This window comes from Rhamphochromis longiceps, linkage group LG12, assembly GCF_057381845.1.
Source record: "Rhamphochromis longiceps isolate RC_006_pf linkage group LG12, R_longiceps_female_GT1.1, whole genome shotgun sequence".
Classification (NCBI taxonomy): domain Eukaryota; kingdom Metazoa; phylum Chordata; class Actinopteri; order Cichliformes; family Cichlidae; genus Rhamphochromis; species Rhamphochromis longiceps.
In genome coordinates, this window is record NC_140568.1 from 39,329,392 (window position 1) to 39,348,301 (window position 18,910).

Consider the following 18,910-nt stretch of genomic DNA (forward strand, 5'->3'; position numbering starts at 1 on the left):
AATATATTGAACAATATTTTTTTCATAGAATCTTCCCGCGATGCATGAAATTAGTTTATCAGCTTTAATGGCCATACAACTGTGAACCCTGTGAATTACATTCACTTTATTGAGTTTATATACAGATTACCTCTAATCAATCCAAGACCATATGTGTATGTCGCTTTACAGTTGATGCCGCTTATTATTTCGACATTAGCACCGTACGGGCTGGTAATGCTGCATGGTGAATCCTTTAAACAAAACCTTTGACTTTTAGTAGGATTATCCTTTAATGGGGTTTAAGCCAAATATAAGACAACTCTTTCATTAAGCCAGTAATTTCAGGCGGTGTGGCTGTGATGCTTTTCAATTCACTTGTCACTTTAAACTCCAAATAAGAATTGAATGTCTGGACAGAACGCTTGGAAGTTTTACATCTTCATACAGTCCAGCAGTACCAAACCATAATGGCATGGGTTTTTTTTTTTTTTTTTTCCATCTGCAGCTGGACAGCTTAACAAAGCCAAGTATACCTCTCTGTCGCTTTATATTTAACACGTTTTAATCTTTTTTAATCTAAATAAATATTATCAATTATAAATATTCAAGAGGGATGCAGACAGATGCTGTGTGGAATTTACCTGTTCAGTTAGTTATTGTTTCTTCCTGAGGAACAGAGGTTACATGGCTAAATAAATCCCCTCATGGCCTTGACTGCATTTGCCTTCCTACACATTAAGCATAATGGAATAATTCACTTGCCCTTGAGCCCCCTTGCCATGCATCCATACAGAAGTTCTTATTGGGTCGCCAGCAAATTGAATGAACCTCCTTTCCATAAAAAGGTAATGGACTCCTTTGGATAGCCCTCTAAATAACAGGGATGGTAGGGGAGGTGAGATGAACCAATTTATTATCTGACTTTCAAGGGGGTGCGTACAGAGGGTGAGGTCACTCTCTCATTGATCATAGGTCCCCCCTTAGGGAAATGATAATTATGTGTACCAACATGGACTAAGGTCACCTCCAACCATCACCACGAGCAGGTTAGACACCCTCCAGTAGGGATGTAGACTTGTGGAGTATAAACTGAAGGTGGCATTTTTCACTGAATTAGTTTAATTTTACAATAATGTGTAGGTTTTTGAAAATGTCACAATTACACTTTTTAAAAATTTATTTTTAGGTTGGCTTTAATTTGAGAAAATCATTGTAAATTTTGTTGCATAAAATATTTGTTGGCCAAATTACAAATATTGCTAATTAAAATAAGCAGCTAACAAGCAGTGTAACTATTGTGATCTTTTTATATCATTAAAGTAGAATCCAGTTCTTGATACAAATGCTTCATGCAGATCTGGTCAGTTTAGTGTGCAGTAGGCAAGTTTTCGTCTCTTTTGTGGTGGACTACTAAACTGAAACCTGCACTGAATATGTTTGTTATTCAGTGTCAGTCTTGCCACCCTAAATCATGATACTGAGCTGCAACATAAATCGACAAATTAATTGAGAGGCCAGACAGGTAATAAAGTTTCCATCTGGCCCGTCCAGCTTCAAGTGGGGAGAAAAAAATCTATTTTGCTGTTTTATGTGTGAAAGATGAGAAATTTGTGATTGTGCTGATTACTTCATTCAATTGTCAGTTAATCAGAGAATTTGCCAGGTCTATAAATTGTCATGAAATAGTACAAACTAGTCCCTGTCTGCAGGAGCCCAGATGGTGACTTGGTTTGTCATGTCTCAGAAAACAAAACAGCAAATCTTTACAATGAAAAGGTCAAAAACGACGAATTGTTGACAGTTTTTCTTGAAAAATAGTGATTGTCATTGTCAATGATTTTTTTTAATGTTGATTTCAAAAGAAAACTTAAATATTATTTCATATATGGCAGGAGTCTCAAACTTAAATGAGCTGTGGACCGCTGCTGGCAGCGTGATCTCATTTTCATTACTCAAAATGTTGCGTTTTTTTGGTTTTTTTAAATGTCAAAAACTGTACAATAAGACAAAACTGCAAATGTGAACGCAATTTCTTTTTCTCACTCTTAAAACTAACTGAAACTTTTGATTGAACTACCAAATAAACAAATTGGTACTCTCTTTCTGGCCAGACACGTGGAGCACTTCTGCTGTAATTTAGTTTATTTTTAACAAAATACATGCAGACATTAGTTTTTGACTTCTAGTGAAAATTGTTTTCTTTACAAATGACTCTCTCACTGAACTAATACAGCCAATTCCTCAACATCTTTGTGCTCTCTACTGATATTAGCTTCATATTAAATTATTTTTTCTTTTTAAAGAACTTACTTTAACATTGCACTCAAGAACAAACAAATCCTCCCCAACAATAAAAGTAACTTCAAGGGCCAAATTGCATTATATTTCTTCACGTCAATATATGGTCAAGCAAGTAGAGGTGACACGGGCCTCAAGTTTGAGACCTCTGAAATATGGGTTTACACCATAAAAAATACATAACTGACTAAACTGCAAAGTATCTCTTTGCACAGTGTTAAAGTACCAGATCTATCTAAGTATGAAACCTATATATTATACATGAAATAATTCACTTTTTAAAAAACTTGGATTAGTTAAAAATGTCAATTTTAGTAATAAGAAATGTGAAAAATGTAAAAAGATAATTCTAAATTTATTTGATCATATATTTGAGCAAATTAACAAACTAATTCATAGCCATATTAATGTACTTTTAGTATCTTCGTCTTTTTATTTTGACACTTTCCATATTTATACACTTCAGACACTGACAAAATGTATCCCTGTATTTGACTTTTAAAGAATGTGTAATACTGACCAAACTATCTCTAGGAGAATACATGGCAAGCACATAGGTATTCATACTCCATCACTGGATCAGCGTGCCTCCTCTGATTATGGTATATTGTGTAGGCTACTCTGCCTTTTCTTCCCACTAGCTAACGGCATTTCTGTCTCAAATCAGATCAGCTCTACCAGACAGCCAGCAGCTCCCTCGCTGATTAGCATCAAGGGGGAGAAGTGGGTGGAGGAAGGGAAACTCAGCGGGTGTCTTGATTGCTCCCTGTAGTCGCCACATTTTGAATGCCCGGCTCCAATTTTTTTTGATTATTTTAGATGTGAATGGTAGGTTGCATGTAGCTAATATAAGTCTCCCTGAGGGCCAAACTTGATATGTACCACTTCTAACCAGCGGCAGTACACACTTCTGTTTATGCATAAACTGTATATACAAGCACAGTCATGTAGAGTAGGTAGACAATGAGTTTCTTTTATACATGCGCCACAAATCACTGTCATCCGGGGAAGTAAGGCTCACTCCCTGTGTGTGAGTAGTAAACATGGTAGACTGAGATGATGTATAGCGCCTGCAATGTTCATGCTGCAGACAATGTTTAAAATTGCTTCTTTAACAGAGTTGGAGAGAAATATGACTGAAGGTAAACTAGAGAGAGAGAGACAATGTGAGGAATAGAAAAGAAAAAAACGAGTAAAAAAGCAAAGAGAGTTGGCAAAAGAGAGATTACACTAAGGATGTACAGCAGCAATCGTGGGAGAAGGTCCTGATTCCGATACACCACAGACAGTAGGTGCTATGGGACTCTGGAATTTGCCACTTTTTTGGATGAGACTCAAATAGACAGAGACAGAAGGTTAAAGGAGCACAGAAACAAAGTCGAACAAGCCTGGAGGTTTTATACAAGCATATGAAAAGCGTGGGGAGTTTGTTGGCTGCGGGTTGCATGTGATGCCATTCAATGAGGCACATTTATAGCATCAAAACGATGGTAGATCTGCTGGATTTGTTGGATGCTGTGCCTCCATCTGCCTGTGCGCCACACCTGGTAGGTGGCACAGGATGGCGCAGTGATGAGAACATGAGGAGGGATCATGGGGATTGCTCACCTGTCCATGTCTCAATGCCAGACTCGGCATGATAGAACTGAGTGGATAATGTGAAAACTATAATGAGAACAGGTGAGGGGGAAGAGACAGGTGCAGATGATTTAAATCCTCTTCTTCGTAAAGTATGACAAGCAGTCTTTCTTCAGCGTATAAAAGTAGGGATACTGACATGAGAGAATGAAAAGGAATCCAGAGGTTTCTTCATTCTTAAGCTTCACCCTTCCCAATGATTGCACACTCTTTCTACAATAGGAGGTAAAATCTATTTACAGAAAGAAACAGAGAAAATTCTGGGCCACTTGATTACCTAATGAGGGAACAGATCTTCTCAAACGTGGTCATAAGCTGGGCTTCATGAATTATTTATATGGCTATTTTGCATTGTAAAAGCATTCAGAGCTGAAGGTGAAGAAATACAGAGAGACGGTAATCAAAAGCAATGGAACATGTTTGTCTACTCTCAACCCATTTTCTAATTACTAGCATAGATCGAGATCTTGTCAGGGGTTTTCCCACTCTTCTTTCCACACCCAGGTGTCAACTGTCCCATTGAGTTTCATCTTGTCATGATGGCTGCATACCTCATACGCCTCTGACTCGAATTAGTTTGGAAAGCCAGCAGCTCATTAAGGCAGAAGTAGGGGAGGGACTGAAATACCAAATTCTAGGGTCATAATTGAGGTCTGTGCATGCAGACAGGTGTGCAGAGAAACTATTAAGTTAATGCTAAGAATTATTCCCATGGAGCAACTACAAGGAAATGTGATGGTGGATAATTGGAGACTCAAGTGGGGAAAGGCGGCTCAGAAGGTCCTTAACGCAGACAGCTATGGCTGCTGGTCTGTCAAATCGGGTTTTAAATTAGCTTTAGTGTCATGGAAATAGTTATTTATGGTTTCCTTTGCTGCTGCTGGTAAATTTTACTTGTGTAATTGGCTGATAAAGTTTGAGCCAGGTGGTAGTTTTATTTTCTACTCCACTCTCTTAATTAACTGGGAGAAATGTGCTCTCACAAATGTGCTCTCACAGAAACACAGTTCCATCTCTCTGGCCTACATTGAAAAATGGAGCAACAGAGATGTCCAATCCCCAAAACATCTGTCAGCTGCCTGTTTGACTGGTGAAATTAGACTTTGTTGGCAAAATGAGTTCCTTTTCACAACAGGACAGTTTCCATCATCCAACTTTTCTAAAAGATTCAACTTCTTTGTCTTGTTCTTTGGTCGAACTCAGGAACGCCGCCTGTCAGTCATCCAGAGGCTCAGTATTCGGCAGCTTCCTCCATCTCTGGTGACATGGTTGTGCTAATTAAACATGGGATTCACAATGATTCTTCCTCAGTGCTCTCCACGTACATTAGCATCTGCAGAAGGCTCTTCAGTAATCTCCTTCCCACAGGAAGAAGTGCAATGAGGAAGTGGAGCTCACAAGCTGCTAATTAAACCAAACTATGCCTACTTCCCTCTCTCCGCCTTTGCACAACGAACCCTCTAATCACTTCTAACTCAATTTAGAAGCAAGTAATTGATGCACATGTGATGATGCGTGAAAGATGAGAAACACTACCAGTTTAGATGTTAACAATATTTGCAGTGAGGACCGACCATCTGATTCTGGAGCTATTCTACTGCTAAAATTCTACTGCCTCTAAAGTATGTAAAGTATTGTTGCGTTTGGCCATGTCGGAAGCAAAATGTTGGCATTCGTGGACAGTTATGGGCTAATCAGTTGGATTTATCTATTTGCTGTTGAGCAGTTTTTATTGCCTGTGTTAAAATGTTTTGCTATTGGAAGTCAACTGCTGCCAATTACCCCATTGGCTTTGTCTCCATGCACCATACTGCCATAAATGTAGCCTTTCATTCTCTGACATTCAACAAGAATTAAATGTATAGCAGCAGCAGTAGCAGCAGCAGGGAATGGTGCCATCATTTTGGAACCTCGAGGTGTAGCTTCCAATTTAGAATTGCTGCAGCTATATTTCACATGTCACTTTCCAATTAGACATTTTATGCTGAAATCATACACTCTGAGCAGTCACAGCATGTCATATTAAGATGTTATCCAATTGTTAAGATACCCCAGTATGCCTTCCTACAAGTTCTCCTCTCTTCTCCGTCTGTAGTGGCTCCGATAATGAACCACAGCTCCAGCAGCTCTTGTGAATCTGAGCGCTAATACTGTGCTTTGATTTGATTTTTAGCCCTACTGAGAGAGGGCAAATAGAAAGAGCTGCAAATGAAATGCAGTAGGTTTACCCAAGTCAAGTAAAGCCCTTAGGCTTTAATTTACTGGCTAAAAACATGAATTTATTTTCCAAAAGGGTTCCTCCTCCAGTTGATGTTCCAGTTTTCATTTACATATCTCTGGAGAGGAACATCCAGAGATATTTTAATTTCAATGAGCTGGTCTTTGGTAGCTTTAGCTTCAGGGACAGCATGGTATGATTTTACAGATACCCTGATATTTGAAAGTAAAATGTTCTGTCTTATGTTCTAAATTGTTACCTTTTCAAACTAAGCATTATTTCATTTTTGTTTACATTTAATTTCATTTGGTCTTTTTTTATTTGTTTGGCTACTTTATTAAGCAAGTCTATGAAAATATGTTTTTCAGTTTTCTCTTAAAGATGAAATACACTGTCAGATGCAAAATAAGCAAAGTTTGAGGGAAAGACATTGGTTTATTTGCTTTATCACCAGTATTTGGTTGTGGTTTGATGACTGACTTGACTGATATTTATAGTGAAGAGTAACTCTGTGCCTTGCAGTATTTACTGTCAACTTACTTACTTTACTCAACATCCTGTAACTTTAACTTGGGAAGATTTTTTTTTCCAATTCAATAAGGCTTTTTAAAAAAGAGAAAAAATGACACTGGTGGATTGAGCTCCCCACGCCATGGTCCTAATGAGCAGTCATGTTATCACAGAATGCCGAGGTCAGAGTTCAGTTTTCCTTCTGCATTGACCTCACATGCCAAGAGATTCAGCTGATCTCTTTAAACCAGGCCCCATTAATTATAAGAAATGCCAACATGCCTCTTTACATGTTGTAAAGGCTAAATTTTATAGGAATTGCTAGTCAATAAGGACCATGACTACTTTGTATGGGCAATGGTAATGGAGTTGCCCCAACGTTATTATAAGCTGACATTTGATTGCTTTTCTAAACCTCTTTCCTGCTAGGTTGTAGCTGCCAGTTGTCGAGATTGTCATGAGCTATAATGATTGCTTTGGGCACATAACACCACTCAGGTTCTACACAACCTCGCTCATACCGACATTATAATTGTGCATACACAATTTCTATTAAAATTTCTGACATATTCAGAGATTTCTAATCAACCTAAGTAACCTTTGCTTGGAGTTACAGTTCTTAGGTAAACATTTCTCTGGCCGGAGGCGGGGGTCTGAGCCAATCGACTCATTTGTTCTGTTTGAAAGTGATTGCTGCCGAGTGGAGACTGCTTTAATTTGATTGATGTGTGGTTCACCAAGCGGTGGATTTGGTTGTAATTACTCTTTGTGCTCACCGTGATAAGGAAATTAATCAAGCCATTATGTTGCTCCCATTTTATCATCAGGACACAATAATTGAATAAAACAACCTCACTTGTCTTCAAAGTCACTCTGGCACGCATGGTACTCACCCGCTGCAAGGGTAAAGGCCTCGCTATTCTTGATTGGCTGATAGTGAGGCAAAGATGATGAGTGTATTTCATATTCACAAATGATGTAGACATTTTAATTGGACTAATCAGAATCAGTTCTTTTAATTTAACTACAAAGCCATGTTGCGAACTTTGCATAGTCCATGCAACTAAATGATCCCATTTGTTTTGAGCAAAAATCAGGGAGTGCATGGACCATGGTAGAAAAAAAAAAGTACTTGTACCGAAAATATCAGCGGGTAACATTAAGTAAATATGCATTAACAATAAGATCATGTTTCAGTGGCATACAACTTAATGGCATTTAATGTATTTGTTATACCGATGCACAAGTAACATTCCCTCTTTTTACTTTTTACTTTCTGTGTCCTCCTCTCATTCCATGACTACTGTTCTGCTGGTGTTCAGTGTTACATTCATAGCTCAAGAAACTTCTATGTATTATGCATTACATTTCTTAAAAGTACTGCAGTATGTTACTTAATTACTTGTTGGAATAAAATAATTCATTACAATGAATTATGATGAAATTGACCTTACACTTATTATCATGTAATTACCAGGTAACAATATAAACCTATATGCTACTGTCCCACATATCAACACAACAACACCTAATGGTTGTGTGCAAGCATTGCGTTAGCATGCTGTCTGTGCAGAGGGTTGCAAAAAGCCAAAGTTGTGTTAGCAGAACAAAGCAATTGTTTCTGTCCTGGAAGTAATTTAGTATAGTGAAATGTAACATTACTGCGTTACTGAAAAATGCAATCTGATTACAGTAACATATTACTTTGTAACTTACTTTGTAATGTCTTGTACCCAGCACTGCTGGTGTTGTAAATGCACCCAATGTACTTTGGCATCAGTGTCTTGACATACAAGCCTCAGTAATACAGGACACTGACAAATATTGGATTAAGTCACAGGTCTGGTAGTTAGTCGACTTTTATTTAAGACTTCACTTGCCTATTAATTTTGTTTTTGCACACAATTTTTGACTTTTCTTTTCACTCACTGGTTAGTTTTAGGCACCAAAAACTACTTGGTTGGGTTTGGGGAAAGACTGTGGTTTGGTTTAAAACATGCCTCTTCAGCCTGGTGAGTGAAAAATATCACTTAGTGCATTTAAATGTGATGGCCTGAGTTCAGTTGGAGTCCAGGTATCTTTGGGAAAGAGAATTCTTAAATTTATTGTGAAACACTGACTAATTTAACCTCTTTTGACTTTAGAGGTTTACAGGGAAATCTATCTTTTATAAAAGCCACTGGTTTCATCTTCTGTGATGCAGTTTTTATGCTCATCAGGTGCTTTTGACTAAAAAATATGATAATTCTAAATACCAGTGCATAAAAACAGTTTACAAGTTGCTTAAATGAATTACTTTTTAATGCACTCTGTAGGAAGCTTTTCAATAATAAAAAACGTGTATTTGTAGATAAATCATGGTCCTTAAAATTAAAAAGAAAAGAGAAAACTTACTCTCATCATTACATGATAGCAGCCTAAGGTGCTGTCAAAGCTTTATGCTGAAATTTAATGTTAGACTTGGAGCAAACTAGCAAAGACGGAAAATTGCCTGGAGCCACTGATACCTCATAGCTGGGGCTTACATCTTTGATATTCACTTCTATCATTCTGCCTTCCCTTCATGCGTAGTATGGAAGAAGAGGCGGCCAATTTAGGGCTGATCTCAATCCCCCAAAAGGATTTGCATCCAAAGCTGCAATTTAGCTGGTAGGAGAAATGTCACCAAAAATCTATTACCCATCTGCGCACATTTAGGAGAAAAATTGCCTCCCCTGTGGAGTGAAAACATTAGGTGATTTTGGTAGCTGAAAGAAATGAAACCACATTTTAACGTGGGCTGACATGTTTTAGAGAGCATGCTTTCACAATAGAGGCCATGGAAACTGGACTGTCACAGCAACATATGGGGGTTATTTCACTTTGCAAAATATATGCTCATATTTAGAAGCTCATTTAAATCAGTACTTCATAATTTTATGCCATTTCCTGATTGTGAAACTTCTAGTGCTCAAACCAGCAACTTTCTGCAGTGTTAATGAAGTGGTTGGGGCTCATGTGGCTAATTGTTTATAACTAGTTAATTGCAGGCCTGTTTGTGTGTTTCTTCAGCTGAATGATTGCCTCAAAAATCTCTTGACATTTAATCTATAACACTTGACCTAAAAGTATCCACTTTAACTTTTCATTGAACAGTTTTAGCAGGTCGTGTGTGCCTTAAGACTTAACCACGTGAGAGATGTGTTTCATTCACTTTGTGGGGATTTAATTGCTCGCTTCTGTCCTTTGGATGGTGATAAAGTTGCTCTCCACTTGAGTCTAAAACATAGATAAACACTCTCAGTATAAATTAAAGCAAAGTGACTTGGGACCACAGTGTTGGGATTTTAATTGTGGTAGTAGATCACCTCTTTCTCTAGTAATTATCTCAACTATCATCACTCCTGTAATAATGATAATCAATTGCTCCCAGTCACTGTGACAGGGATAATGAAAAGTTTATTAGCTACCCTGAATCTCACATGAGTAGTTGGAAACTCTTAAATCATTTACGGAAACAGAAAAAATAAAAGCATCACTTCTGCACTGTTGTCAGTCTTTTTCTGATTCTTTTTCTCAGGGTGAAGGTCACACAAGTCCTCCCTCATTCTTTGTTATCTTTTACACTTTTCTTGACATGTCTATAAGCTAGTGAGTTAGAGGGGAAACCCTCCACTCTGAATAATCAGGGTATTTGGGCTGTTGGACTAAGGGCTACTTCACTGTATAGGGAGGGATTGTTTATACCAATACATGTGCTGCTGAAGTAAAGATTTTTTATGAGCACTTTACTTGGTGTTAACAATTAACTTGATGGGGGGAAATGCTTAACAGTAATCTTCTTCAGCCTTAAATCCTCTTCCTTTGTGTCACAAAGTGACATATCAACCATCGAGCGCCAGATGTTGTTTTCCTGTTGTTGCTTTAGCATTAGCAGTATTGATCTTTCCACGTATCCCTTAACTTGCTTGGCGCAGTTTGTTATTCACTTGCTCCATTAGACATGAGTCTTCTTGGCTCACTCACTCAGCAAGACGGTGCACCTGTGAGGATGGCATGGCAACCAAAATGAGAGGAAAGTCAGCCAATATGGATTTTTGAATGCTGGATCCTAGATTGTATTAAGGTTCCATACTGGTACTGGTTTGTTGCTGCTTGTTGCTGCTTAAGACAAAATATAGTTATGAAATTTGTCATATGGGGATATTAAAAAAGGCTAACTATCTGCTTGCAGGAGTAAAAGCAAATAGTTGAACTATTCCTGTAAAACTGTTAATATCTCCCCAGTTAGCAAGAGCTCATAATGAAGCGCACCTTCTTTGTTTGCTCTTTTTTTGTAAATTCAAAAGTACACATGGATACTACTTGTACAATATACTTGCAAATATGTGTAATTAAAGGTTAATTACGCTAGCAGCAGAGGCTGTCAGGGTACAATCATTTATGCTGATAGACCATAACACAGCAGCGAGGGAGTGCATTTATCTGTTTGTGCTTTCAGGAGATCACAGAATAGAAAATGCACAAATTCCCCTTGGGTGTCTCTTAGCGCTATCTTGTAAGATCTCATTCTGTCACAGTGGGGTATCTATACACATAAGGTTTAGAAGGAAAAGGTTGCATTCAAGTGATGTGTGTTTTGTTGTGTCCCCAAAGAAGCTCTAAACTGACACGGCTCTGAGCGCTCTGAAGCTGCCACAGAAGCTTTGCTGAATTGTCAAGCAGCAGTTTTAATCACACGCGTTGAGTAAAAACTTGATTTGAAATAGCAGAGTTCGGATGAAAACACGAAAACATCTAGCAGAATTTAATTGCGTCAGCCGAGAATGCGATCTGTATTAATCGTCAGAGAGACGTTTGACACATTTGAAATGCAAACATCAGAGCTGTGCAGCGGTGTTTTGCAGGTGCATGGGTTTAATGGTTGGCTGCATGCTTCTCGCACACCTGTACAGTGTCAGCCGATGTTATGAGTTTGAGACCCCCAACTGTGCGCTGGCGGTGTGTAAAGCAGCTGGCAGATTACTGTCTAGCTCCTGGCAGACATTGTAGCAGTTTATCTCAATTTTACATCGTAAATGGGGTGTGGACAATGAAACTGTACACAAACTATGACGATCCTTCTGTGACTCTAGCTGTCTGTGATGTTTTATGATTATCTCAGCACACAGCTGAAAGTAGAAGTAGGAAAACTTGCCAAAAGATTTTACTCTATGGGAAACTTATAATCTACGCCGCAAATAACAATTCTCCTCACACATTTAGTTGAACTCATCTTACAGTGTTGGTCTTCTCACCACAGTGTTTTCATTCACCATGCTGCCTTCTGTGAACATATTTTGTCACATTCGCCTGGGACCTTTTTATGAGTTGATGAGGATCAAAAAGCAGATGATATCCCAAAATAAAGCAGCACACTTATATTTTGAATTATAATTATATGATATGATATCAGACCACCCATCTCTAACTGAAAGTTAAACAGATGGAATGATGTCCTCTGCTAAAACCATACAGGTCCTGCTTTAGGGAGGAGCCCGTCTTTCCCTGCCCTGCACCATCATGGCATTAGATATTTTAATATTAATACAGAAATTTGATAATAATTTATTTCAGCCAATTACCTCTTGCTTGATATGTTGATATAGCTACTTCTGCATCTGTTGACCACACACAGTCCCCCATTCAAATTTGGAATTGTGCACAGGGGGAAATCACAGCCACTGGGCCTTAAAAAAAAAAAAGCACTGTCATCTTGTTTGCAGCATGTTTTTGTGTACCATCTGTCCGTGTCAGCATCAGTGGTGAACGATGGAGCAAGGGAGCCTCACGTTGAGAGGAGATAGACTCTCCCTCTGTGACAAAGACTGGAACAAGAGTTGATCACAGCATGGTCACTTCTCGCTCCCTCCCGAAACACAGCCAAAGGAGATGTTCTGCAGCACACACGTTCAACTTGACGCACATAATAAAAGAAAGAGTTCAAAAAGTCAAAAAGTGGGATGCTACCCTCACTTTGAATTTTATCAGCCCGCTAAGTCTGTTGTGATCCCTCCTGCAGATATGGCTCGTTGGCACTGTACCAGGCTATAATGTGTAATAAACAGAAAGTTACCCAAATTGTAGGGACCAACTCTGTGTTTTACATTGTTAAAGGGTATTCTTTATGCTTAGCTGAGTAGTTATGGTGACTAAGCCATTATCAGGTTGTTTTAGTACATAAAATGACCTAAACGACAAGAAACAGCCCCCCCAAAAAAGTCTGAAACTTAAGTTTTCTGGGTGAAAATTGAGCTTCTCCTGTGATTCTTTCACCTATTTTTATGGTAAACAGATCCCCAGTTAATGTAATACTTTGTCACCAAGCACCTTAACTTAAGATGCACAGTATTTCTTTTGATTTGCTTTTTGTAGTTTTGGTACTTGGAAGTCTCCCTTTAAATACTTTCAACTGATGTCTGGTTATAAATTAGAATAAAGGACTTCATGTGAACATGGAAAAGAGAATAAGCACAAGGTTTGGTTTGACAGATACAAGCAGCTTGCAATAAATCCAGGTGCTTATTGTAAAATTCTAGCCATAAATTGCAGGGCCAGATCAAGGGAACGTGCATTTGTGATAGCAAAATTGATTTCATTTAAAAGTCATCAACTGCTGCTTTTAGAGTGACAGCAAATAACAAAGAAGCCAAAATGGGGCCAGTAAAAGAAAATTGCTCTTTGTTCAGGGACATAAAGTGGAGAGTTCAACAGGGCAGAGCAGTTTTCAGCTCGTGCTTGTATCTAAAGCGAATTGTGTATATTGTTAAAATACTTACAGATAGCAACATAGTTACATATAATACAGCACTATCAGGATACATTGCTCACAAAAACAGTGGAGTTATGATACAGTGATTCAGTGCGTGTGTGTGTGTATGTGTGTGTCTGTAATGACTGGCCTTTTGAGACCAATGGTGTTTTTGTACATTTTTGTAATGATCTTTTGGGAAAGTTAGCATCCACTACTTGACTCTTTTGTATTTTATAAGGATTCATAATAGGGTTTTTTTTTTTCCCCTTTTCTTCATTATAATCACCAGATTAAGATGAACGGCCATCATTCAGTTGATATTATGTGTTTTGATTCTGGTTGGGATATTTTGCAAGTGGATACAAATTGTATGGAAAACACATGACTCATAAATCATTTCTACTCTGCGTTTGTATTTTATACTGAAAATCAGTTAATGAACTGTTACTGAAGTTGTTTCACTGCTGACATTTCCCTTTGCTACATGAGTGAATAACAGCTTATGCTGTTTATAATGTCGGCTTGTGGTATGTAGAAAACGCTGCATCTTTTGTGCTTGTTTTTGTTTGATCAATAGACCAAAACTAAAAAAAAAAATCAGTTTAGAAAACAATGTCTCAACAAAATCTATTAGTTGCTGTGTTATAGCAACAAATCATACATCTTTGAGTATGAGTTTGAGTTTTGTGTAGAATTGTAGATGTTTTGAGTCTTAGCATCCATATCAGAATATAATACAGGCCCCCATTAAGAAATGCTGAGATTACGATGGCATGTTATTCTTTACTTTACTATTTTTTTCTTCAGTGAAATTCAGTGTATTTGATTAGGCATCCTTAATACCAGGCAACAGTGTGGTCTGACATTTATTCAGCTCTACATCAGCAAGGAGAAAATTAGCCAAATCACCAGGTTATTTAAAGGTTCCTTTCCATCAGCCTTCTTTATCAGACTAATCATCCTTCCGGTGGTTGTCTTTATCTCCCCTATCACCTTTCACATACTTGGTCATGTTGCAGCACCCAGTCTGCCATTTTACATTATTAGTTCCCTGTCAGGGGCACTCCCTCTAATGCTGAGAGGCTAAGGAGAATGAAGGTGAGGAAGATAGAAAGCGACGGGCCCTGCCTGCTCGTCGCTGGGGGAAGATGAGGAGGCGGCGTTGACGTCCTAATCTCTGGCTCTGATTATCTTCTCATTACAATCAGACGGGAGCCACTCGACGAAGAGGAGAATGTGTAATTACGCTCAAATCTCCCATGACTAAAACAGAGAATAATAAGCAGGGCTAGAACTGTGTGCTCACATCAAATCATTCAGTTTATTTAATCATTCATTCTATGCCGTATTTCACTGTAGATGAAAAGTGGTTGAATTACCCGAACACCTGACTTATGGAAAAATTATTTGGGAGCCAGAAATAATTTTCCTCACTTTTGAAAAAAAAAAAACCCAAAACAAAACAGAAAATCTGAGTGTCTGGTTTGATTTTGCATTTACGTCTTATTAAATATATCTAGGTCATAGATAAGGACAAAACTTTAAGAACTGTTCCAGCACAAGGCAGAAAGCACCATTTCACAAAATGGCAGGCCAGCTGAGGCATGTAAATAACTGTATTTCAATTGACACATTGATTTGAATGGTAAATGGCTGACCTCCAATTTTCCTAGAGAGTGGCTGGAGGAAAGAAATGGAGGGGAATAAAACACATACCCAGTCGACCAAAGGGAATAAGGCTAACCAAGCATGTTAAATGCCCCCTCACTATTGTGCGATGGAAGCATTAGCTGTGTGGACAACTGCAAAAATCACTTGAAGTTCTCACTGAAGGCTCGAGAGCAAAAACTGAATCTTATTTGTCCTTTTTTCTCTTCCCCCACAGCTCAGAAACTACAACCTGCCAGCAGCTCAAGCCTGATGAGAGGAAAGCTGTGGACACAAGGGACAGATATGGCTGCATCAAAGGAAACAGACGCAAACACCGCAGCCATCGCAGGGCCAGGAGGTGAGTTAGCCTTTGTGTTTTCACACATGCCAAGTAGCAATCCTTCAAAATCATCAGGAGGGTTTTCTGAACTAAAAGAAAACAAGTGCTTGTGAAGAGATGAGAAGGTTGAGAAAAGAATGGGCTTTAAACATGTACGATTGTTGATCAGTTGAGTTTTGTGATTAAAGTTTGTTTTGGTTGCGTCTGTAGATGATAAAGCCTTTTTAACAGCAAAACCAACACACCTTCAGGGCCTGATTCTCAACAAGAAACCCAAGCTAATCTCTATATTCCGGTGCAGGAAAAGCAAACACTCTTATCGGGGTAGGAAATACAAATGGTGTAAGGAATTCCACGCTGTGTCATTCAGATGCAAGAGTCTTCTTCACATGCAGAGAAGAACAGTTTTTAGGCTTTTTATTCAGAGTTGGAGAAATCAATCCAGGCAGAGTTGGTTCTTTCTTTCTTTTTTTCTTTTTTTGGAAAGAAACCTTTTTAATTAATCTGACACCTTCAAAGCCGTTGCAGTTACACAGCAGGGAAGCAGGCAGTGATATGTAAAACATGACTCAAGCAGCATCTGAAGTGTAAGAGCGGATCATAAACATGAATCTCTTCTCTTTGGATGAACTTTACCCGGCGGCTGCTTCTCTTTGTTTTTGAATTTAACAGCAAGCGCAGAGAACACGCTGGCATGCAGGCTTCTGATAATCATTTTTCTGGTTTATGCGTGCAAGAAAAGACATCTGATAGAAGAAAGCACGGTGAGAGAGATTTATAGCATTATTATCTTTGGAACTGGGGCTTTTCTGTGAGACACCCTTCTCACCAGCAGCTCCAAGTTACAGCGTTTTAAAATTTAAATACTAAGAAATCAGAGTAGTCCTCAGTGTGCTGAGTGTACATAGTGCACATAGAACGTACACTAAAGCTCTACCATTGCTGAACCACAGTCTTTTCATCATTTGGTTTGGTAAACCTCTTAAATGATGACTTTACCCTTTCTTATACAGCAGCTCTGCAGCGTATCCATTTCATCAGACAGTAGCAGAGATGATCTTGACTTCATGCAGGGATCTTATTGTGAAACTGTAGGTCTTACTATATGAGGTTTAGAGCAATAAAATGAATGCATTTTCAGTGTCAAATCTTGCACAACACGGCTGCATTCAGACCAAAAAGCACAGCAATGCTAGAAGCTGCAGGAGGTTAGAGAGAATACTGCTACAAGTTCTAGCTGAGACGATGAAAGGAAGTCCACTTTGAGTAAAGCATCCATTAATTTTAATGAGATACTAAACTAAGTCAAACTCTCAAAACCTCATGCTATATCAAAAAAATAAAGAAATGAATTTTAAAAATTGTATCACCAGTAAAGTACTGTAAGATTACAGCTAAAGGTGATTAAAAACACGTTTGTTAGAGGCCATAATGAACAAGCCAGACCTCTCAGCTGTTTTGGCACAAGCCTGGTTCCTGTTCCCGTATTGAAAAATAAACAGGATTAATCATCACTCAGTTTTTATGCAGCACATATGTGGAACGAACTCCAAGAAAACCAGAGCTCTGTTTGTAATCAAGGAGACGATGTATTTATAGCATATCTACTCTACTGTCCTTTAAGCTGCCCAGTGTTAGATTTGATTTTATTCTTTCATACTTACTTATCTGTGTTTTTGCTGTTTGTTATGTCGCCCTTATATTTCACATAAATGAATTTTGTGTCCAGTGTGAGGACTCTGTACTTGTTTAAGGTTTGAAGTAAATCTACCTTGTAAAGACTGCAACAATGTGTCCACACATTGTTAATTTGGACTATGTATGTGATTGATAATACAGTGGCATGCAAGATGACATGGCATTGCTGCTGCTTTCTAAAATGCATAACTGCAGGAATTTATTTTGCTTAATTTTACTTAGCAACAAATTCTTAGGTTTGTTTATCTATAATATCCACTCTTTTGCTTACATTTGATGTCTCCTGGCAAATCTTGTGGAGCCATAGATACATAGACATACATAGATCCATAGTGCATATATCACTGCCGATTTGGTTCTATCATAACACACAATGTTTGGCAACACCGAAATCTTTTACCTAACCTTAATCAAACAATTTTACTTTCTAAATCGAAGCACAAATCATGCTTGGAGGCTAACCCTGATCTCTGGGGTCAAAGACTATTGTTTTGTATTTCCAAAACCAACTTCTCCTCAAGATCTATTTTGCAATGATTTGTATTAGACGTATATAGACGTGGACTGTGAACGACACCTTTGCAAATACTAGGAATATTGGAATTAAAGATTCATTCACAGAATCATTAACAGAAATATACTAAGATACCAAAGCAAGTTCAGTGCACCTTGGCATTGTGTGAGCTCTGGGACACTGTTCTTCCACAGGATATTTCCTCATATGGGTGTACGGCTCTTCCTTCATTCCTCCTCCTCTTATCATGTGACAAGTATATAAAACATCTAGAGTTGATTCCAAGTCTTGAGTTTACATTTGGTATCTGGTCTTTGTAATTCTCAGTATGAGGTCCAGAGAGATGTTGATGCACATGAAGGATGTCATTATTGGAAAATTCCAAATAATGCTAGAAGAGAGATAAGGAAAACTTTAAGAGTGGCAAAATCAACAATCTGATGCAAAGGAAAATTCACTGGCCAGCTCAGCAACACCAAAGAAAGACATGAAAGATGACAGACTTCAACTAAAGTGACTGGTCAAAGAATTCATTCCTCTATAAGTTAAGAAAAATCCCTTCAGAATGTTTATCCGAGTCGAGAACAGTCTCAAGGAGGTAGTTGTATCATGATCAAAGTCTAGACCATGACAGCTATGAAAAAATATCTTTGAATAGATGAAATTCTTAGAACAATGATCAGAAGAAAAAAAGTATAGAGAGGTAATAGTTCATGATCAGAAGCAAACAAGCAGTTAAACATGGTGGAGGCAACACTGTGGCATAGGGCATGTATGGCTGCCAGTGGAGCTGGGTCACTGGTGTTTTTCGAAGATGTGGCTACTGAAGTAGCAGGGTGATCTCTGAAGAGTACAGAGTTCTGCTTACTGCTCAGATTCAGCCAAATGTAACAAAACTGATCAGATGACACTTCACATAGCAAATGGAAAATGACCCAAAGTATACTGCAAAATCAACCCAAGAGTTTTCCAAGGCAAAGAATTGGATATTCTTCAGTGACCTAGACAGTCATCTGATCTCAACCCAGCAGAGCTGCTTTTCAGTTACTGAAGACAAAACAGAAGGAAGGGAGACCCTGAAATGAGCAGCAACTGAGGGCGGCTGCAGTAAAGGCCTTGATACTTGATACTTTCTTCAATTTGAAATTCACTGTAGAGCCATTACAATTAATAAATCAAAAACCTGCAGCATTGCTGTGTATGTAGAGATTGTACTTCATAAAGGTCAAGCTGGTAAATTCTATCAAATTATATTTATATTAAAAGACAAAAAACAAGGAAGAGAAACCC

General features: G+C 38.3%; 1 protein-coding gene across 1 annotated transcript in view; it reads left to right on the top strand.

Moving 5' to 3' along the window:
• srrm4 (serine/arginine repetitive matrix 4) overlaps window positions 1-18,910 on the top strand; it is a 68,370-nt gene that overhangs the window by 20,856 nt on the left and 28,604 nt on the right. The window contains exon 2 of the mRNA XM_085426285.1: window positions 15,304-15,426. Within this exon, the coding sequence (XP_085282411.1) occupies window positions 15,304-15,426 (123 nt within the window). The remainder of the gene's footprint in view (window positions 1-15,303; window positions 15,427-18,910) is intronic.